The sequence below is a fragment of the Varanus komodoensis genome, unplaced genomic scaffold (assembly GCF_004798865.1).
Source record: "Varanus komodoensis strain SLA01 unplaced genomic scaffold, ASM479886v1 scaffold33, whole genome shotgun sequence".
Classification (NCBI taxonomy): Eukaryota; Metazoa; Chordata; class Lepidosauria; order Squamata; family Varanidae; genus Varanus; species Varanus komodoensis.
The window spans coordinates 11,794,716-11,818,689 of record NW_025335817.1 but is presented as its reverse complement, the minus strand read 5'-3'; the positions used below and the strand labels follow the sequence as shown (position 1 = coordinate 11,818,689).

The window sequence follows — 23,974 nt, the reverse complement described above, 5'->3', positions numbered from 1 at the left end:
CAGGAGATGCAAGGCATGGCCATCTACCCCCACTGGGAAGAGATGAATGCAGGTGATCATTGTGGAGGACTCCTTGCTAAGGGGTACTGAGGCGGCAGTGTGCCACACTGACTTTGAGACGGGGAAGGACTGCTGCCTGCTGGGAACATGCATTCAGCACACGACAGACAGCCAATCGGAGCACTTTTTTCCATCTTGGGGGACAGCAGCTGGTTCTGGTGATCCATATGGTGACGAATGGCATGGCCAGCAGTGGGTGGAGCTGGATCACTAAGGACTTTGATGTTCTGGGCAAGAGACTCAAGGACCTAAAGGCCCAGATGGCCTTTTTTTTTTTCATGTCTGTCCAGGGATTTGGGCCAACCAGGGAGAGGAGGGTTGCAGAGACGAATGACTGGCTCAGGGCATGATGTCAGAAGGAATGCATTGAGTTCCTTGATCACAGCACCCAGTTCCTCTCCAGTGGACTTCTGGTGAGAGACGGAGTCCATCTCAGAAGGGTGGAGAAAAGGTCCTTTGTCCAGAAGGCTTTAAACTGAGCCATGGGGAGTGGAACTTCACTAGGGCCAACTTTGGTCCATTGAAGGCCAGACTGTGGAAAGTCTCCTGGGAGAGGGTACTGGAAGGCAAGGGGGTTCAGGAGGGGTGGATGGCACTCCAAAGGGAGGTATTGGAGATACAAGCTTTGATGATACCGCTAGTTAGCAAGGCAGGGAGGCAAAGGAGGTCACCACTGTGGAAGTGAACAGAGGTGGTAAGTGGGATTAGACAGAAGGGGAATCTGTAAGAAATGGATACTGGAGCAAGTGGACAAATGGGTATACTGAGTGGAGGAGGCTCGTTGCAGGAGGATTTTTCGCAAGGCTAAGGCTGATTATGAGCTGAGACTTGCAAAGAATATCAGGAGCAACAACAATGGCTTTTATTGACATGTAAAGAGCAAGAGGAAGGGGAGACAGGTGGTGGGACCACTTAATACAAGAAAGGAGTTTTGGTGACTGATGTGAAGGAACAAGGGCAGATGCTAAATGATTATTTTGCCTCTGTCTTCTCCCCAAAGCAGGACGGGGGAGATCTACATGGGGGACCAGATGAGGCCAGGGAGATAGGGGCACAGATTAGAGTCAGCCCCCACCCAGAAGTCAAGGAGCTCCTCAGGGCAATGGATGTTACAAAGGAGCCAGGCCCTGACAGGTTACACCCAAGAGTACTTCAGCAGTTGGTGGGGATACTGTCGTGCCCATTGGCCTCCATTTTTGAGGCCCCATGGAGAACAGCTGAGCTTCCAGAAGACTGGAGGGTGGCATCAGTGGTCCCAATGTCCAAAAAGTATAGTAGAGGGGACATGGGGAATTATAGGCCCGTTAGCCTTAGGTCCATTCTAGGAAAGACAATGAAAAGGCTCATAATAGGGAGAGATCTGCAAAAACAGCTTCTGCAAAAACAGGTCCTACCAAGACAAACCTTGTGGAATTCTATGACAAGGTTTTGTGGTGGCTAGATGGAGGGGATGCAGTGGATGTGGTCTGCCTGGATTTCAGCAAGATCATTGACAAAGTGCTGCATGCCATCCTGGTTAAGAGATTAAGCAATTGCAGGATAGACTGATACACTGTCCAATGGATTACGTCATGGTTGATGAACTGAAAGCAGAGAGTGACTATTAGTGGGAAAACACTGGGATGGTGGCCTGAGACCAATCCTGTTCAATCGTTTCATCAGTGACCTGGAAGAGGGGGTAGACAGTCTGCTGATCAAATTCACAGACAATACAAAAACTGGGGCAGTGGCCACAACTGAGAAGCAGGTACTCTGGATCTAAAAGGATCTGGACAGACTATGGAAGTGTGCGAGGGACAACAGGGAGGCATTGAATGTGGATAAGTGCATAACTGGTGTTGCAGTTACAGGATGGGGGACAAGTGGCTGGAGAGCAGCACTTGTGAAAAGGATCTCAGGGTTCTTGGTGACAGCAGGCTGAACATGAGACAGCAGTGTGATGCAGTGGTTAAGAAGGTAAACACCACCTTTGGATGCATAGCCGGAAGCGTGGCTTCTAGATTGAGAGGTATTGCTGACATTCTATACGACCCTGATGCACCTGCAACTGGAGTACTGTGTTCAATTCTGGGCTCCACATTACAAGAAAGATATAGCCAGGTTGGAAATGGTGCAGAGTAGGGCCACAAGGATGGTGGCCAGATTGCAGGGGGAGCCATATGAGGCAAGACTGAGGGAACTGGTTCTTTTCAGTCTGGAGAAGAGGAGACTCTGAGGGGATTTGTTGGCGACATATATATATGTGTGAAGGGGTATCACATCGAGGTGGGGAGGGACCTATTGTTTTTCCCTGCAGAAGAGAGCAGGACATGTTCAAATGGAGCCAAGCTCATGAAACCAAGGTTTAATTTGGACACCAGGAAGTAGTTCCTGACAGCTGGAACCCCGAGGGTATGGAATGGACTTCCACAGGAGGTGGTTGAAGTCCCATCACTGAGGGTGTTGAAGGACAGGCTGGAATGTCATGAGTGGAGCCAGCTGGAGCCGGGGGTCAGACTAGATGGCCCGGGAGACCCCTTCTGACTTGTTCTGTTCCTATGTTTCTCTCTGAGGGGCAACACGCTACAGAAGGGTGCTGCTTGCTTGAACAAGATGTCCAAATCACTGCACCAAGAGAGAGTTGGGGGACCCCTCCCATTTCTTTTCAGGTGGAACTTTCTCCTCCTTTTGTGTCATCTTGGCAGGAGTTTCTTTATGGATAAGTTTATCTTTCACAAGCCCCTCCCCACACACCTGAACACACAGATCTTCAACTATTGTGTCAGGATCTGGAAACTCCAGGGCTCCATCTGCTGTCCTAGCAGCAGGATAATGACCTGCTAGTTGCAGGATAAGTCCCAGACTCTGCTGCAGCTGCCAGGGCCTTCAGGAACACCACCTGGGAGCCCTGGGGAAAAGCTTCATAAAGCTGGCCCTTCCCTCTAGGAGCTGCCTCAGCAACACATGTTTTCAGGGTCAGAGCCCTTCTTTGTGGCTTTGATTGCGCCTGTGGTCCCCTTGCCAGTTGCTGGCCTTGGTCTGGTTTGAATTGCAACCTGGATCTGGACTTGCTTTACTTGGTTCCAATTGCCTGGGTCCCAGCAGATCTGCTTAATACCCTGCTGCCCATGCCCTGGACCCTCACACATCATTTCCCATTCCCTGCTACTATTAAATTCACATTCCCTTAAACAAATAATTATTCTTAACAACATTATTCTAATACACCCCATAAAGCCTAACATTGTACTTATATCTTGGGCTCAGCTATCGCATCATGAATATATTCATTCTTTCAGTAAAACCATTTCCTTCCAGCCTTCCCACTTTTCCTCTGACAATATTTCTGGGATTTACCATATATCCCATATTGCACATTCTGATGAGCCATTTGTCCATAGCAGTGCATGTGGGAATAACACCTTCCCTTTTAAATGAATAGCTATTGTGCAATAGTTGTAAATAAATAAATCATAATCTCTATATCTTCAGAGGATGCAACATTTTTAATACAACACAACAATGTTATTAGGGAATCTATAACTAATGTGCATCCCATAATATTTTCAATTTCATTTATGATCCAATACCGTCTGTTCTTGGGGCATATCCAGAATGTATGATATATAGCTACTTGAGGACTGCATTGCCAACAATTATCATTTAGTCCTGTATAGATTTTACTAAGTGGAGCTGGCATTAAATACCAACAAAACAGTATTTATAAAAGCCTTCCGTAAAATTCATCGGGCTGCTAGGGCATTTTTTTCCATATCCAGCTAACATCTCTGATAATATTTTATTCCTTAAATCCTATTCGCATTTCAGTTTACATACATTTCCTTACACCCCTAAATAGCCAAAGAAATCAACACTCTCTTGATTGGTTTATTAGATACCATGTTTCAAATTATTGCCTATTTCTGAGCAGACCATGTGTTCCTCAATCAGTTAATAACCGTATGTCTGATCTGCAAATATTAAAATATAAAGGACTGATGGAAGTTACTCATTTCACACACACACACACACACACACTCTAACTTCAGCATGATTCTCACAGCAAATCTTCTTCTCTCCAAGATTGTATATTAAAGAATAGGTCTTTCTCTTCCTATTATTCATTATAATATAACAGAAGGAGTGGAGAAAAGCCTAGACTTAAAATTATTTTGAATCTGTTCCAAGTATAAATATATTTCTAGTACAGGAGTTCATTTCAGTGATATCTTTTCAACCAGATATACAACTATCTCCCGTGTTTCCAAGAGGGCAAAAGCAAGCCTGCTCTAGCTGTTCCACTTTCTCCCACAATCCCAAAGTTTGAATCCATCACATCTGAGCATTTGCAAGAAAACATACAGAGAGGGAGAGGGAGAGAGAGAGGGAGAGAGATGAGCACTTTCAGTTGGTAAAACTGGAAAGATGTGGGTTGGGGTAGGAAATGAAAAAGGAAAAAATACACATTTTTAAAAATGCTCATGTTCCTGATTGATGTTATTTGGGAGGGGGATGTGCATTTATACCTGTGCAAATGTGTGCAAGTGCACACTTTCGAGTGTGAATGCAAGTTGGAGATTTGCGTTTCTGCTTGCATTCAAGTTCAGGGTACTTATTTATTAAATATAAATCCCACCATTTTTTTCTGACAAAGAACTCAGAGCAGCTTAAATCATTCTCTTCCTCCTGATCTCTCAACCTTATCCCCACAACAAGCTTGTGAGGTAGGTTAGGCTGAAATCTGCGACTGACCAGTGGGCTCCATGGCTGAGCGGGGATGAGAACGCACCTTGCCTGAGTCCCAGTCCTACACTCTTAACCGCTACACCACACTGGCTCTCAACTTGTGTGAATGGAACTAGATTTTCCTACGCAGCCTATTATCCTTCCAGCTCCTGAAGCAATGTGGCCTCCACTGCTCACGTTAATAAGGCTCCCTGCCCCAGCCAGTCTAGAAAATGTGTTGCTGGAAGAGAGACAGCCATCGAGGGCCCCCAGTTGGAGAACTACGAGTAAGTCAGTTTGTCCTGTTGTCTGACTTTTTCCACCTTCAAGGCAGCTTGCTCATTGAAAGACTGTCCTTTCCCAAACTTCTTTGTGCTATATTGTCAGCCCTAATATGGCCAAAGAAAGCACTGCAGCAATGCAGTTTGACTGAGCACGGTAACCTGAGAAGCTGGACTGGTCCTGTATCAGGAAAAGACCACCTGGTGCACACCAAACTTCTTTGGCCACAGCTCCCATTAAATCCCAGACACCTTAGCCAGTGGTCAGGGACTCCAAACTGCCCTTCAGCTGCCCTGACTTCAGCCTACAAATCCCTGCTTGCTTCTTGCCCAAGATACTTACCTGCCCTTGCACTTGATTAGCTGCTCCAATGCTCTTTGATGTTTTCATAGGAAGGTGACATACCATGTGGACAATGCATCTACCAGCGTATCTATTTAAAGAAAATAATAGGTTTTGCAGAAGGTTTTACCTCCTATGATGTACCTTTTTGAGTGTGTGTATCACCATATATTTGCCACTTTATGTAATCCTATTTAATTACTCTATTAGTTTCAATATGGGTAATTACTAACTTGGAATGTGCTATTATGTCAGGGCAGGATATAATGAATGAGGCCATAAAAACACTCTTTGAAAGGGTGTCCGCTCCGCCCATGTGGTGAACCTTGCTCTGTTGCCAAGTTCTTTCTGAGGCCTCCAACAAGAGCAAATCTTGAACTATGTCCAGTCAACAATGACACCCAGAAATGAACCCATGCAGTTTTCCAAGAAGCTTAGACCCACCACTATGCTATCAATACAGCAGCTAATTCTAACTGATAAGCACCCCATATGTACAGCAATAAGAGCAAGCTACTTTTTTGCAGGGTTACAGTGAAGAAGGTGCAAGGACATTTGCAAATGCCTGTTTTAGGGGAAAGTGCAATGCTGAACTCTGATTTTAGGGGTTGAATGGGTGATTAGCTGAGGGGGCATGCTAGGGGTATATAAAGGTAGGCATGTTGCATTGAAATGGGGGAGAGTTTATTTCCCCTTTTGTAGTACTGGCATGGTGGAAGACTCAGGAAAGACAAAAAGAAACATTTCTTCACATGCTGCATACTGAACTGATGGAATTTTCTATCACAATATGTGGTGCTGGCCAGTAATTTTGTTCACTTTAAGCAGGGGTACAAGAAATCCCTCATCTTACTGGCTATGGACTCTAGCATTATAGCAGGATGCTTATGTTCAGCAGTGGCTGGGGAACAGAAGCGAAACAGTGATATTTCTCCCATGTTCTCCCTTTGGTTTTCTCACACAAACTTGGCTGCCCACTGTGTGAAGAGAATGCTGGACTGGATGGAGCCTTGGCCTGATTCAGCAAGGCTCTTCTTAGTATCCCAAGTCTTTTTCATGAAGACTTGCCTGCAGAAACCGAAGCATCTGCCACAGGATTTGAAGCAATTTCAGGACACATGCCCAGTTCAGTCCAAGCACAATAGTTAAGCCTTACAGTTATGGTACATGAACTAAGATTATGTCCTAGACAGGAATAGTGGAGCATTTCATTTGACCTGCACTTTTAAGTGAAATGACCAGATTTACACTTCCCAGGCTATTGTGCAGATCACAACCTTTGGATCTGCCCACTCATCTGAATTTTGTGATGTTTTTCTTGGCACAAAAACTGTATGCAAAATTGCATATATCAGGAGAACTTGTGCACAATGATGCATGCATTCAGGAAAGCTGCTTCAGGGGGAAAAAGTTATTTTTGTGTGTTGGGGGAGTTAGAATTGCAGGCTGATGAACAAAATACAGAGTTATGCTTGAATACATGTGAAGCACACGTGGACAGGCTATAGACTAATTCATCCATCCTTAGCTTTAGAATGCATCTGCGATGCACCTGTGTCACTGAGCACTGGAGAAAAAACCAGTAGCAAGAGGAAAGGCACCTTACAGCCACAATTGTCCCAATGAGCCCCCTTCTTGTTGTCAAGTTTCTAAGGATTCCTGGAAGTGGGAGTGGGGGAGAATGAACCTCCACAAGTGCTGCATGAAACAATATTTACAGAAGTGCTCAGACTGCCTGTTGTTGCAACTAGCACACTTTGAGCACAGTAACTGTTCATCAGAGGCCCCTAAAGATCAGGTCATAAAATGCTAATATGCATCTCTGAGGCTAATTCTAAAACACATGTCCTTGTGTGCAGTAGGCCTCACTGAGCACCGGAGAACTTAATTTTAGAGTCAACGTACCTGCGTGCATTGCAGCGCACTGCAAGGCTAAATGCAAACACATAGTCTTTAGAAACATGAGACAGGCAGACTAATAAACTGAAAAGCTTGCTTGAATCCTTCATTCCTAGTTGTTATTTTTATTTATTTATTTATTTATCGATTTATATCCTGTCTTTTTCCTACAAAGGGCTCAAGGCAGCTTACATCATCTCTCCTCCTCCATCTTATCCCCATAACAACAACCCTGTGAGGTAGGTTGGGCTGAGAGTCTGTGACTGGCCCAAAGTCACCCAGTTGGCTCCATGGCTGAGTGGGGACTAGAACCCAGGTCGTCTGAGTCCCAGTCCCACGCTCTTAACCACTACACCACACTGACTCTCAGTGCTTCTCAAACATCCTTGTCCCATAGACCTCATGAATATCTCTAGTCTCTACAGTGGGTTGTTCAGTGGAGGAGAATAAAATGTGCTCCAAATCATATTACATACACACCGAGTATTGTAATAACAGTAGTCTTTCTTTTCTAACATGATGAATGTGCTTGTTTGTTTTGTGAACAACGTTCTCTGAAGTTGGGTGTAGCCTTTGTTTGCTTTAGCCTCAGGTCAGGCTCACCATTCACCTGGCTTGCATATCTGGAACTGAGAACACCAAGGAATGAAAATCTCATCTTGAATCTGCACCTATTGTGGAAATCCCAAGCTTTAGGCCTGGGATTTGTTAGTCTGTCCAGCACTGACCAAAACAGCATCAATTTCCATCGCCAGAAAAAAAACCAAACACATGCACATACATCTACAGGGCCAGACACACATATTTTAGCTGTTCTTTATTGTTTCTGCTGAATGAATCTGACTAACCAGCAGTAGTCCATCTGCCACCATGTGTACCTCTGAGATAAAGGATGCTGCATCACTGTGTTCTTGCTAAGTATAATTCTTCACAGGTTGCCAGCTGGCATTCCCTTATTTAAACTATCTGATTGTTATATGATTAAGAATAAATAAATTAGAAGAGCTTAATTTAAAAGCAGCAATTAATGGTGCTGGTTTTCAGATTGCAGCTCCTGGAAACTCAGCTTGCACATTTTAAACAATCTGGATAATTCCTTGACAAGTTTGCCCGGCCACACTCCAACACAGAATTTGCAGGAGTTTGCATTCCTCACTTGGGCAAAGGTGTGACTTGGAACGCCAATCCAACCGAAAGGCAGTTCTATCCATGCAATGCCTTCATTAGCTAGAGACCAAGACATCCTAATTTGAACCTAAACCATGCCTCATCTTCAGAGGCAGCAGAACATGGTTTTCTGCATCCCATCAGCCATCCCATTAGACTGAACTGAGCAGCTAGGAACAAACATACATCATTTCCCCCTCCTCTCTCCCCACGAAGTGGTGATGTTTGTTAGTATAGAAGGTGACAGAAATCTATATCACACCAATGTACTATTAATAGTGCATTAAGCATATAGAGTTCTCACTCTCCTCATTTCAGCTCAGCAACCTGTGTTGGCATGTCCTTCACCCACAGAGGGATCAGCTGTGTACAGATTGTGTTTACTTTGTTTCGAGAGAAATGCAGATCCCACTTGCAGTAGTGCTGCACCACTCAGAGTGGCTCACCACAATGCCAGACTACAGAGCAATCTAAGTCCATGCTTTACCAAGAAAAGGGGGTACTGATTCCCAAAAATTTCCACGCCCGATTCCCATGAACCCCTTGAATGGCACTGGCATCTTCAGTGGAACTGAAACTGGTACCTTTTTTGGACCATGTGGAGTTGTGCTGTCTCTCATACAGATGCACCTGTATCCCTCCACAGCAGAGTGAGGGAGTCCAGCCTCTGCCATTTCCTTTCCCCATGAATGTCTCTGTGCATACGTGGACTTTTACAACATCCTTAGAAAATGAAGGTGGCAGATGACTGTCGGCTAAACAGCATCCCTGACACCAAGGAAAGGAAGGAAGACAAAGAGAGAGGGGAGTGGCTAAAGGGAGGAGCGGTGGGAGTGGGCAGGCAAGCAGGAAGGGTAAGAAAGATGCCAGGAGGGACCAAGGAGGTTGTGGCAGCACCCGGGAGCAAATGAGGGATTGTAGAGCCAGTTGGGAGAAATTTGGGGGCTGAGGGAGTGAAGAGGGAGGACAAAGTTTGGAGGGACCTTTTGAGCAGGGAGAGTGTCTTTTTGTGTGCTTGGACTGAGGAAAAGAGGAAAGTGTGCATCCAAGCATGCTGGATTAGACCAGTGGTCCATCTAGTCTATAGTGCAGCTGCACGGGAGACCCAAACACAATCTGAGTGCAAACACACCCTGATACCCATGAGCTTCAGCAATGGGTATACAGAGGGATTTATTAGGACTAGAAGCTACAGATTTCCTCTGTGTTAAGTCGGTGGCCATCTCTACATCTTGGGGAAGAGAATGACATAGTTTACCCAGGAAGAAGTGATCTGTCCTGAATCTCCAACCAATCAGATTCATAGAATGGCCCCACTGGGATCTAGTTCTGTGAGAGGAGAAAAACCATCTCCATCTCCACCTCATGGATAATTTTGTACACCCCTGTCCTATCTCTACTTAACATTTTGTCCAACTAAACAACACTTGTCATTGTAATCTTTCTTTTCAGTGGGGTTACTTCAGCTTTTTGATAATTTCAGTTTCCCTTTTTTGCAATATTCCACCTGTATAATATCCCTTTTAGCTGCAGTGAGCAGAACTGTGAATGGTATTCTGAGTGTGCTGCACCACTGATTTACATAAGGGAAAATGCCTGTTGGCTAGGCCCACCCATCACAACAAGAATAGGGGCTTGAATAGAGTAGAATAGAATACAGTTGGAAGGGGCCTATAAGACCATTGAGTCCAGCCTCCTGCTCCACTTCCACACACAGTAATCCATCTAGCTGCAGGCCCAAGCCATTCCAGCTTAGCATGCTAGCTCCAGGAATAGGTATGCAAGCAGGCTTATAATGCACGGTAACTTAATGCATTTTCCCCAACAGAAGATGACAACCCCTGGCTGGTTCCACCCTTTCCAGTTCCCCCTCTACCCTCCCATTCTTGCTACACATCCGAACATCCCTGGGAGAAAATCTCCTTCATTACTACAGTGTTTCCTATCTTCCTCAACTCCCTCTGGTCCACTGAGGTCCTGAGGTGGGGTCTCTCTCTTCACCCTCCTGCAGGTATTGCCATCTCTTTAATGCGTCCTAGCTAATCTAAACTTCAAAGGGTTAGCACACTGTTGCTGTGGTTCTTCCTTTCTTCCCCTGCCACATGCATTGACCTGCTTTCTCCCTGTTTCAGAAAGCAAACTGAGTGACAGGCACAGTGGTCAGAAAACAGAAACAAAGCAAATGTTGCTAGGAAGCCAAGGGTAGCACATTTTAGATGCCTGAAGTAGCTCCTTCTGTTGCCACTCCTTCCACCAGACTGTAAAGTGTTTTTCACCATGCATGGAAAAATTGAGCTCCTGGGTCCAGAGGTTATGGCAGATGATTACCATAGGCAGTAACCACGCAACAGACAATCTGAGCGCACATGTCACAAGAAGTCATGAGGGTTTCTTACCCTTATTGCTCTGTTGTGTTGTCTGGACCCATATGTAGCATTCCTGTGTGGTAACTTTGGTTTCCTAAAGCCATGGAGAGAAACAATGGTCTGGTTCTCAGGTTTCCACACTTCATGCCTTCTCTAGTCATGTTGCAAGGATGCCAGACCACCCAACAGCTCTTCTATGGTGAACAGTTTCAAGGAAAGCGGGGGACAAAAGAAGTGATACAAAGACACGCTGAAAGCCTCTCTCGAGACCCTGGTTATCAACATCACCTCCTGGGAGACCCTGGCACAAGACCTTTCGACATGGCGCACGCTGATCCACCAAGGCTGCCAAACTTCTGAAGCCAGAAGGACAACCATAGCACAAGAGAAGTGAGCACTCCGTAAAACCAGAGTTGCAAATGTTGCAACAGTGGTGCCCACACATGTCTGCCTGACATGTGGCAGAACACTCTGTGCCCATATCGGCCTTATCAGCCACCTACGGACACACCGTGGACAACTCATGACCTGTTAGATGTCAAGGTCCTCATCGAAAATGATGGACGAACATCAGTCATGTGGACCCAAGGTCTCCATTTTACCATTGTTGGTACAGAAACACCATAGAGTCCTGTGCAAAGAGTGGCCATGAAAGTTGCTGCCCAGCCATCCATTCTCTGCTCCTGTCAACTCCCTGGCTATTCAAGTGCTACCAGAGCTAGAACTGTACCCAAAATCCCATTGAAACCACTGGGACTTACTTCTGAATGAACACATGTTGGTTTGTTTTGTAAATGCTACAAGCTCAAACTGCAAAGTTGTAATCAAGGAATATGTTGTTAGAATGCCAGTTTGCTTTTCATAGGGTTGATTCCTCACATGCATTTCCTATAGATCAGGGAAAGGCACATGCTGGGGATCAGGGAGCACCAGAAGCCTTTGGTGCTGCACCTGAAATTGCCAAAGCAACCAAACTGGCCACTAAATTTGAGGCAGGATTGGCAGCAAAATAATAAAATAACTAGAGATGATGCAAGGAAATGGACTTGCACGTAGATTGCTGGGAAACATGTTATCCACGTCTGTACTGTACAGTGCAAGGGCAGCAGCCCTGGGGAACAGCTGTAACTAGCAGAGCACAAGTGCCACATGGTCTGTATAATCCTTGGCTGAACCCCTGGCATCTCCCTCTGAAAACTGCTTCAGATCGTTCAGCTGGAAGGACAGGGGCCCAAGGCCCTGGTGAGCCACTGCTAGTTGCACGGAGACAGCTGCTAGTGCCAGCTCCAGGGCTTGAGAGTTGCTGTCAAGACCCCTTCATTGCCCCACTCCCTTCTCACTGCCCTGGAGACAATGGGATGGTAAATTTATATATTTATTTATACTGCAATTTATATCCTGTCTTTTTCCTACAAAGGGCTCAAGGCAGCTATCTCTCCTCCTCCATCTTATCCCCACAGCAACAACCCTGTGAGGTAGGTTGGGCTGAGAGTCTGTGACTGGCCCAAAGTCACCCAGTTGGCTCCATGGCTGAGTGGGGACTAGAACTCAGATCCTCTGAGTCCCAGTCTCATGCTCTTAACCACTACACCACACTGGCTCTCCAAATAAATGCACTATTTGAAAGAGTATTATTTTATTGCTCTTCGGTAGGGGTGGAAAGAGGCCATGGACAAGTTGGGTGTATCCAAAGGCTATGGTTTCATAAACGTCTGGGATGAACCAGAAAAGAAAAGAGCACTGCCTGAGTATCGGGTAGGGGTGTGTTCTTGTGGCCCTACCACATCACCCACAGCAGGGTCTCCTGGAGAAGATCCATTTGAGAGGCCAGCCCTGAATGCCCATCTGCCCCAGAAGTTGTGCGAGTGGTGCTCCTTTGAATCTTTTGTGTCAGGTTGGTGACCCACAGCTGTTGGATTTTAAAGTATGGTGGTGGTCCACTTCAGAACAGGGACTGATCCAAAGAAGGGTTTAGTTGTCTCTGTGCATATGGGGGGAGGGGGGAATTCCCTCTTTGCCTCATCCTCATTTCCTTGTCGATGTATTTCTTGAAAGGGAACCTAGGATAATTATTCTTTCCTGAGTTAAATCATCCTCTGAATGTGGTTTTTTAAGAATTGGGGAGCTATCACAGTTACCCTAATATATAACAGAAACTGTTGTTTTAAAACCCTCAGTCTTATCAGTCCCTTTGGAAAGTAGCAGTTTCTTTGGCATGGGCAGAAAATCCATTGACATGTCTTTACCTGCTTTTTAAAGGTATAGCTTAGAAGCCAAGCCAAGCACAGAAATTTTTCTCCAAATTTCAGAAGTGAAGGGATGTTGTTCTTCAGCGATATACACTCTGCACATGCTTGGAGGCAGCAATCTCTTTCTTTTATCTGGATCAAAGCTAAAACTCTAGCACTAGAAACAGGCTCATAGATTGTAGTTCAAAATTAACAGTTCTCATTCTTCTTAGATCTAGTTGAAAATTATTATATCTGCAGTAACTCTACTTATTGCAATAAGTTAAAAAGATTTTTTAAAAACTAGCTTTGTGTTCTTTGTATTTTGCCGGTGCCTCATATTTAAATATATCTGCACCCTCCCTGCTATGTTTTCAGAAAAACTTGGCAGGATCAAGCTTGCCATTTCAAAAATGCATGAAACCTGTCAATAAATCTTTGAAAACTTATAAGGAGAACTGAAGGAGGGATCAGAGCACTGTGGTGAAGGATTTGCTTTGTACATGGAAGGGCCTCAGTTCAGTCCCCATCTTCTCCAGGTAGCACACAGAAAGAATCTGGTCTGAAATGGGGAACACCTGCTGCTAGGCAGTGTCAACAACTCTGGGCAAGGTGGACCAATATTCTGACTTGGTATGAGGCAAGTTCCTAGGTTTCGTTGCCCTTCCCAGTGTCTTATGTTCCCATGAAAAGAAACCAGGTTTCTCATGTTTAAGTTTCCCAAGTCATCCACCATAATTTTCCAGCTAAAGGGCACATAGGTTTGGCTAGATTATTAAGGGTCCCAGCCTCATTAAAAGAGGCCGCAATTAGACCACTCCTGAAGAAGGTCAACTTAGACCAGGGCGATGTTAACAACTATAGACTAATATTCCTTCTTGGGCAAGGTGCTCAAGAGGGTCATGGCTGGCCAGCTCGTGGCTCTCTTGGATGAAATGGACCATCTTGGTCCACTTCAATCAGGATTTAGACCTGGATTTGGAATGGAAACTGCTTTGGTCAACCTGTGGGATGACCTTTGCCAGGAGAGAGACAGCGGAGTGCATCCCTGTTGGTTCTCCTGGACCAACCTCTAAGCAGCTTTTGATGTCATCAGCCATGGCAACCTTCTGGACAGGCTGGTTGAGTAAGGAGTAGGAGGCACTGCTCTGCAGTGGTTCCACTCCTACTTGTCCAGCCATATCCAGAAGGCAGTGCTAGGGGATTATTGCTCTGAGCCATGGCATTTATTTTATCCTCCATGCTCTTTAACATCAACATGAAACCACTGGGAAAAGTCATCTGAAGGGGTGGACTGTGATGTCATCAGCACACAGATGACACTCAGCTCCACCTTTCTTTTCATCTGATGCAGGTGTGAAAGTGGATGTTCTGAATCAGGGTCTGGCATTAATAATGGATTCGATGAGGGCCAATAAACTGAAATTTAATCCAATCCAGATGGAGAAACCATTGGTTGGGGGATCTTCTGTTCAGATGGGTGCCATCTTGCCTGTCCCAGACAGGGTTGCACTCCTCCTAAAGGTAGTTTGTGGATGTTCCTGGACCCCAAATTATTGGTGGAACTCCAGGTGGATTTGGTGGTCAGGAGCAACTTCTGATATATTGGCTGAGGCCCCATCTGGACAGGCAGGACTGGCAACACTTATTCATGCACTGGTAACCTCTCATCTGGATTACTGCAATGTGCTTTCCATGGGGCTTCTCTTGAAGATGGTCCAGAGACTTCAACTGGTCCATAGCTGGGTAGCCAGGCTGCTGCATAAAAGCCAGTCCTCTACCACTTCCACTAGCTACTGAGGCCTGAGTCCAATTCAAGGTGTGAACATTAGTGTTGAAAGCCCTAAATGGCTTGGGAAAAGCAGTGCCTCTTTCCATATGAACCTTCACACCCCTTCAAGAGTGGAACCCCGACTTTGGAATGAGCTCCCCAGAAAGGTTTGCCTGGCACCTTTGTGCTCTTTCAGGAAAAGACTTTTTTATTTTGCAAGTATTTAAATTGTTAGTTAGGTTTTTTAAGTTTATATTTTAATATAGAGAGTAGTTGTGCCTTGTATGTAAACATAGGTTCTGTTAAGATGTGACATGGGTATGTTTTATTGTTATTTAAGTGTTTCATATCTTCAAGTTATTAATGTTGTACTTATTATTTTTACATCATTTATTGTTTGTAACAAATGCAGGGAACAGTGTGGCTAAAAATCAAATAAATAAATTTATAGTATCTATGTCCCAGGCTTGGCTAGGTTCAGCAAGGTGGCTGCATCATAGATTTTCCAACCAAAGCTCCAACACTGAACTGGAGCTCATGAGTCCTTGACTCCCTTTTTGCCTTAATCTGAACCTCTGTGAAATATTTCAGTGCCACACATCTGTACTTTATAAAATTCTGGCAATTCAGAAACCTACGGCTGGCCAAATGGGGCTTTCCTGATGTATTACAAACATTGATCCACTGAGTCAACTTCATTCACCTAAGCATGATAGTTGGCATGTTTTACAAAAGGCACAAATGCCAGGCCACCACAGTTCAGAGAATGCTCTATGCAGTATATTCTAAGAATATGGAAGGAGAGAGACTGAGCATTTTTGACCTAGAAAATAAATGCTGCTTACCTGCAGTCTCTCCATTTTCTTTCACTGCCCAGAGAGAACTGCCCCACTTCCTCACTAGAAACACTACCAGAAAGGAATGCATTAGCCGAACTGAAGGATGAGTGCAACTACATGGACACATCCCAGTGCTCGAGCAAGTTGCATACGCTGACGGCAGAGTAGGGTCCTCAGCCTCCCCTCTTCCCCTCCCCAGCTATTGTGCTTGTAAAGCATAGGGTTATCCCAAGGGAAACATTCCATCACGGGAGAAAGGAATGATGTTCGCTGCAAAAGATGCTTTATTTTAACAAGCTCTTAATGCACACTTATTTCTCATTTTAGTTCAGGCTGAAAAGAGTGAAATTGCAATGAATTTCCCCCTGAAAGGCCTGTATCACTAGTGATGGGGAGGCAGTTCAGTCTGGGAACAGTAAGCCATTCTATTATTCCGAAAGATCAGAAAAACAACTCTCCCCACTCCCCTTGAATGCAATTCGAAGTTTGAAAACTAAGAATAATCAAATATGCAATCAGGTCTCCAAAAGGAGGACCACTCATGCATTGCGAAAAAGAAGAAACACATCACCAAGCACAGATTTGCATAACATATGCATGCGCTAGTTTATAGACACATGCGCACATGCAGAAACCATTGCTATCATTTAAACAGATGTGCAATGCACCTCGCCACTATGAGGAACACTGTGACACCACAGGATTGATGTGCCTGGCCAGTCCGTTGTCCAGGTGCCGGTTGCTGATGGGCAACAGTTCATCTGCAATGAACCCCTCTGCTTCTTAGTGTTTAAACAAGACTGCAAGGCCTCCATTTACCCTCCTCCTTCTGGTTTCTTCATTGCAAACTAGAAGAGGATGCTTCATACAAAACACTCCCTTCCATAAAGTAGGACACATTATGACCTGATCTCCAAATGTACCCATGAATGAGACGGTGGAGCACATTTGGAGCATCTTCTACGACTCCGATCTTGACTCAAGTCGGAGGAAAATGCTGATGAGAAGTCATTGAAGGACCTGGCTAACAATTATGAGTGCAGCAAATGTATATTCTAAACCAAACACCAAATGTGGCTGGCATCAGTCCTTGAGCTCTTCATGCAAATATTCCAAGACTTACCTTATCAAGCCTGAAGAAGACTAGCTCCATTCTAACACTTAGACTTTCAGCATGATCCACCATCGGGGAGGGAAAGCAAATAATGTAATATACATAACTGGGTGTCTGAACCAACCCCCTTTCAAAGGGCCACCAATGTTCGCCCTAGTGGGCGTGAAAAAATTAACTCAGGAATGTCTTTCATAATAACGGCTGGCACGATTTTCTTGACTATCATCTCCCTTGTTTTTAGCTACTGGTTAGGATTGCTGTTGCTTTCGCAGAGCACCCAATACCACTCACATGAAATATTTAGAAAACCCTTAGGAAAAGTTTTGATCTGACTAAATTGACTGGTTTTGAAGCACGTTTGCCCTTCCTTCCTCTAAAATGGTACTCACAGTGGCTTTCAGGATTTGGAACAGTGTTCTCACAATTAAAATAACAATGAAAATACTGCTACCAAGCAGAACCATTTTTTCATATGTGAGCCCCACAAATTAAAATTGGTTTCCCAATTACAAGAACTGAACAGAAACTGCAGCTTATTTTTCCCCACAAATGGTGTAAGTGGCAGTAGGACAGTGTGTGTGTGTGTGGGGGGGTGGATTTATGTGATTTTTCAATATTCTCTGGAGATGTGCCCTTGGTTAAATTCTTTTGCCTTTACTGATGCCACTGGATAGTCAACAATGATTGGCCATATATGTGAATTTTTTCCCTTTCATAACAGGTTCTTAAATGGGGTGGAATGATCCCTGTGATTAATTCAGAAAAGGATAAGACGGGGAAAAGAGGAGGCAGATGGAACCAAAGCAGCAGCAGCAGCATCCAGTGGAACGAAGAGCATGCAAGATGACTGAATAAATGTATATCTAAGTGAAAGGGAGTCCAATGCTACGAATTTGCCAATTTTGATTTGAAAAAAATCTAGAGTGGTAAATATTCAAAACATTCAAAATATTCAAAGCCCTATTTATTTACTGATTGAGCAAACTAGATATGCAAGCTTATGCACACTTACCTGGAATTAAATTCAATTGAACTTTTGAGTAGACAAGTACAGGATTATCCTGAATAGCTTTCAGTCCCACTAAAACAGTGTAGAACTTCTGCCTTCATTTAACAGGATCTCTAAAAAGCAACAACTCCTAACCTCATTTTGCAAGCCCCACTTCTGAACCTAACAGACCAGCAAATACAAGACCAGGAATCTACCGGCAGAGCACTTTCACATAGAGTATCTGATACTTTCTGCCTTTATGAGCATTGCAACAGTCATTTTCCTTAGTCCTGACCAAGCAAGAAACACAGACAATGGCAGCACATGAATGAAAAGCATATGGGACAGGTTGAAAAGAGGAGATGGAACCTTTCATATGGTTTGGTTTGGAGCCATTTGGGGAAACCTGAAAAGTCAAGGGTATATCCAGAGACTGAGGTAGATCAGGTTTGAATTGCTCAATGTGAATCAGGTTTAAATTGCTGTGGGTTATGTGGGCTCCTGATTAACTGGAAAGGTTGTGTTATCACCCAACGATGTTCTGTCTTTTAATAGAAGGAGCTCAGGGATAAAAAGGAGGTAGCCCATAAGAAGTTCAGGACAAACATTAAACCACTGGGGATGAAGATGTCATAATGGTTCCATAAATGCACTGTTTTGTAAACTTAATAATGCCAATCGGCCCTGCTTAGGAGGCAAAGGTGCACTGACAAGTATGTTGCTTCTGAATAACATGACATAAAATCAACCTTTTAAAAATCAACAATATTGGGGTTATTAATGGAAAGTATAAGTGTCAGCATCTTTCTATAAAGGACATTCCTGTTCCTGGACTACTTGCAGATGTCTGGTGCTCTCCTCTAGTTGTTTGTTTCAGCAGTCTTTGTGATTGGAAGGTTTGGATAATGTGGCTGAAGTTTCAAGAGCCAAGTCTTCTTCACTATTTTATTTCTATGCAATAACAGGAATTGTAATCTCTCTGTTTGGATAAACATGTTCACTGCTGCTCTCATTATCCCCAGTGGTTTCTTGCCTTTGTATCTCAAGGCACAACAAAAGCAGAGGAAATCTTTTGCCTACTGTTGTATTGCCATCTTTCAGAGCAGCATCCACTGTTTGAGGGAACAGCTCTGGTGCCACAACCATTGGAAAGTCCAAGAAGACAGATATTATTTGTCTCCTATTTAGGGCTGAAGTCTTCTCATTGCACTGGACAGACCTCTATAGGCCTGGCCTGGCCCTATGGATTCACTCACTGGGGGCTCCTGTGCAATTGACTCAAGCCAGGTAAGATCTAGAAAGTCAGTGCCACATTCACAGGCACTGATTATTGGATGGTGAATGCCTTTTTCAGCATCTGCCTTGACCTTCCCCAACCTACTGCCCATCAGGTGTTTTAGACCAACAGAATTCCTGAATGTCATATGTGCTAACTGGGGCGGATAGGGTTCAAAGCCCAAAACACCTAGAGATGAGCATCAGGTTGTGGGAGGCAGATCTACATACATGTTGAGATTTGAGAGACACAAGTTTCTTTTCTGGTTTCTGGACTGTACAAGAGCCACTATCTTCCATTTCCAACCCTAATGCTTTTTCAAGCCAAGCTCTTCCCTTCTTCCTGTTTGCTTGTTTACTTGCTTACCTTTTTTTCTTCTTCTTGACATACAAAGGAAAGCAAACACACACACACACACACACACTTACACGTGTCTGGCTTGTGGCAATTGTGGCCCTGCCGGAAATACTGCGGGTTCTCAATAACAGGAATCCGTGTCATGCCAATCACCACTGTATCTGGCCCAGAGTCCAACGATGAAGGTGTGGTGATGCCATGATTGATATGATGCAGAGGGCTAGCAGAATCTTCTTCCCCACTGATCACAGCCACAGGACCTGTAAAAACAAACAAAAAAACAAAAAACAGAAAAGTCATGCAAAGACCCTAAACCACATATATCAGCTGTCCTTCTACATCAAGAATGTTTTCCCTTATAACCACACTTTCAATGTTGTTTGCATTGTGTGGAATGTATTCTGTTTCATGAGTTTCCTATCAGATCCTACATCACTCAGAAATTGATAACATCATGTGTTTGTGTTTACTGATGTGTAACTTTTTTCCCCAACCCATCCACGCCTTGGCACTTGAATTCATAATGTGATAGGCCCTAACACACACTGATAGCTGTTTGGAACAATACAGACAAGGTGCAGGACACTTGCCGCTGTGATATTAATATTCTTGACATCCCAAACATCTGTACTAGTTCTTGATTGACTGTGTTGGCTGCGGAGAGACACCGAAACAGAGATTTTGAAGAAATCAGCCATGGACTCAAATGTGTTTAGACTTTTGTGACGTGAACCTGCAGATTCCATCGCAGATGGCCCTTTCCCACACTGCCTGGATTCTGCAGACTTGCAGCCCACTTGCATGCTGTTTGAATGGATTTTCACAAATGTCCAATTGCACACTATGCTTTAGCATAGATATATAACTGCACAGATGCAAACAAGAACAAAATCCTCATATATTCCTAAAATATCCAGTTCGGTCACTGAGGTGATAATGGGACAATCCACAGAACACAGATGGAATGACAGTCCATGAAATATGAATGGAAATGCAAATCCACAACATATACTTCCATCTTTACATTGGAGCAACTGAACAAGTCACCCACTTTGGCAGTGCCTGGCTCAAACTGGATTTATTTTAATTTCTGGATTCCTTAGGAAATTCTCCATGCCTCTGTCCCTTCCTATTCACCACTCCACACTGTAGTTCCAGCGTCTGCTGCTTCAGTCTAAACTACCAGGTGGGATACATGTGCATGCATTGTCATTATGTGCTTAGATTTCAAGTAGACATGGGAAAGTTATATCTTTTATAATTGTTAATTTTAATTTGATATTGTTATTTTTGTATTTTATTGTGTTGTAAGCCACCCCGAGGCTTCGGCAAGGGGCGGCATAGAAATGTTCAAATAAATAAATAAATAAATAAATAAATAAATAAATAAATAAATAAAAAAATAAAGTTAGCAAGACTTGAACTCGCTGAGGATTTCCCCTGCCCCATGTCAGCACTCAGTCTGCTTCACTGTCTCACTCCCAGTTAAGAGCTTTCTTACGAACAAAAAAAGTACACATTTAAGAACATGAGCTTTTAAAGAGTGAATCATCATATATATTTCAACCATGGACCACAAAATGGTCCTTGTGTATATTTTCCCCAAAATGTAAAATTTTAAAGAGCACATTTTTCTATACCATGTATTTTGTGAACATGCTAGCATACCCAGAAATTTATGGGTTTCCTCTGCAAAAACATGCTTGCATTTGTGTTCTGGAGGTGCAAACAGAAGTTCAGAGGATAAATGAACCACATTCCCATACACCCCTAATCTCAAAGCAGCTTATATGGCTACACGTGCAGGTGTTCATGCACTTATCCCCACAACAATCCTGAGAGAGGTCATATTGACTGGCCAAAGTGTATGGAGCAAGCCTCATCACTAAGAACAGACTTGAACCCAGGGTCTTCTTTTGTTCTTATGCAAATATGATTGCACCCTAAATTTATCTGCGCAATGCATTTCAGGGAGGTGGCAGATTATACCATCATCTCTGTTAATCCAAAGGTTGAGGTGTGCTGCCTCTACAAGTCTTGTTTCTACTGCACTACTACATAAAAAAGAAGCACATGTCCACTCGGAATCATGTGCAGCTTCCTTGGCCTGACATTTCCCAGCTTCTGGCATGTCTGAGTGGTTGGTAGGATCATAAAATATATGAGGAAGCTTAGATGAGAGGGAAAAAAGGGGGGAATTAACACACTCCTCAGCACCCTAATCAAAGAACCCTAATTGATGCATACAGCAGAGGGAAGAAAAATCTATACTTGCAGAAGTTGCTCTTCTGTCTAGTCAAAGCTGCCAGGAGCCAACAGAAGGTCAAGGTGAGTTGAGGAAGAATCGCTACATTCACACTTCAAACACATTCAAAAGGTCTGTCTTTTACCTGAGGGAAGGGAGGGGAAATCTCTCTTCTGTGCCTGATCTATTTCTAATTACACAATTACTTTATTATGGAACACAGATAACAAAAGCAGAGACATCAGGATGTTTGAGTCCCTTGGCACGTCTGAGAGCATCCAAAGAACACAGACTCTGAAAGCATTAATCTATTGTTTGAAAAAGCAACAGCAAATATAATTTTTAAAAAGGCCCACTTGTTTTTCAAGACTTCAAGTATTGTTTGTTCTTCCAAGTAGGGTATAATAAAGTTGCTGTGTAATTAGCGGGACTCCTGGCAGCCATGACAAGTGCTTTACTCACAAGGAAGAGGCCTTTCCTCCCTGTGCCATCTTTGTACACTCAGTTTGACAGCTTTGTGTTTTTGTTGAGCTACGTTTGCCTGACACAAGCTGCAGTCAGCCTTGCTGACGTTAACGACAGACTCCACGCTGAGGAAGCTGATCCCTGCTGCAAGATTGCACTGATAATCCTTCTAGTGTGTCTGTTTCTCCACAAGGCAAATGGAAACAAGCTGTTTTCAAACAAGCAGGCTTTTCTTAGAGACTACCAGAATGCCACTCATTATGACTGGCGGGGCACTATGGGGAAGGCAGGTGGGGCCAGTGTGGTGCCCTCCTCATTAGAGCTAGCATTGAGCTTCTCCATTTCAGGGCTTGAGATACAAGCCTTAGTAAGTCATGGAGTTCATCTCAGCTGCAAGGTGGGTCTTATGTATGAGTCCACAAGTTCTTCTCTTACTCACATATAAATCTGAGATGGGGAAAAACCCAGCCATCCCTCCCTACCCACACAGCCATCTTGCTTTCCTCCAACCCCTGACCAGCAAATCTCCAGCTCACACTGCCACCACCATGACTGTCAGCATGTAGCTGGCTCAGGCACCGGCAAAAAGAATAAGAGGAACTGCAATTTCCAATTTGCAAGCCAAATAAAGAATACAGTGTTATATGATTCCACTCGCTAGTTCATATGTGCAGATTTGTTGTCGTCATGTGTTGTCAAGTTGTCACCAACTTATGGCAAACCCAGGAATACAAGCCAGCCAGAATGTCCTGTGCACCACAGTCCTGCTCAGTTTTTCTAAGTGGTGTCCTTTATAGGTTCCTATATTTGGTCTCCAACTGTTGCCGCTGTTGCCTTCTAATTTACTCAGCAAGATTGTCTTCTCCAGGGAGTTTTGCCTTCTCATGATGTGCCTAAGCATGACAGACCCTGTTTTGTCATTTTTGCTTCTAAGAAAAACTCTTGCTTGATTTGATCCAGGACCCACTTGCTCATCTTTCTGTTGGTCCAGGGTACTTGCAAAGATCTCCATGCTCTGAATGCATCCATTTTCTTACTGTCAGGTTTCTTCACTGTCCAGCTTTCACACCCATCCATTTGGGTTGGGAATACAATAGTAGGTATGATCTTGGCCTTGGTCTCAAGTGAAACATCCTTGCACTTGATGACCTTTTCCAGTTCCTTCATTAAGGCTCTTCCAAGTCTCAGTAGTGCTCAAATTTCTTGGCTGCAGTCTCCCTTTGAATTTATCATCCCCCACCTGCCTTAATATCATCTGCAGTCCTCTGAAATAGCTGCTTTGATTTAAATGGGAATGCAGTGGTGTGTGTATATCTATTGAGAGAGAAATTCTGTGGCCTGCCATGACTAGGGAAGTTTTGCTCTAAGTATGAGTGAATGGAGGATGGCTTGATTTTTCCCTCCTTCATCTTTACTTAAAAGCAGCAGCAGGTTGAGTGGCCAGATGTTCCAAGGCTTAGAACACTCCAGAAAGAATGCTATGGTACAACGAGAGAACTGGGAATCTTCAGTCTCGAGAAGTAAAGGCTGAGGGGGAACATGGTATCCCTCTATAAGTACCTCAAAGGCTGTCACAAAGAGGAAGGTCAAGATCTCTTCTTGCTCATACCAGAGTGTAGGACCAAATACTCAAGTCAAGCTGCGACAACCCAGATTTCAGGAAAAGCCTCCTCACTTTCAGAGCAATACGGCAGTGGAACCTGCTGCCTAGAGAGGTGCTGAGCTCTCCCACACTAGAGACATTCCAAAAGAACCTGGACAGCCATCTGAGTGGGATGCTGTAACTTGGTGTCCTGCAACAGAGGGAGGTTGAACTCGATGGCCTTCATGGCCCCTTCCAACTCTACTATTCTATGATTCCACAAAGT

The 23,974-nt window shown here is 44.1% G+C and overlaps 1 protein-coding gene across 3 annotated transcripts in view; it reads right to left on the bottom strand.

Moving 5' to 3' along the window:
* The window catches only part of NTRK3 (neurotrophic receptor tyrosine kinase 3), a 516,845-nt gene that overhangs the window by 194,945 nt on the left and 297,926 nt on the right, over positions 1–23,974 (bottom strand). For all 3 annotated transcript variants that reach the window (XM_044438931.1, XM_044438932.1, XM_044438933.1), the window contains one exon: positions 19,468–19,656. In XM_044438931.1, the coding sequence (XP_044294866.1) occupies positions 19,468–19,656 (189 nt within the window). The remainder of the gene's footprint in view (positions 1–19,467; positions 19,657–23,974) is intronic.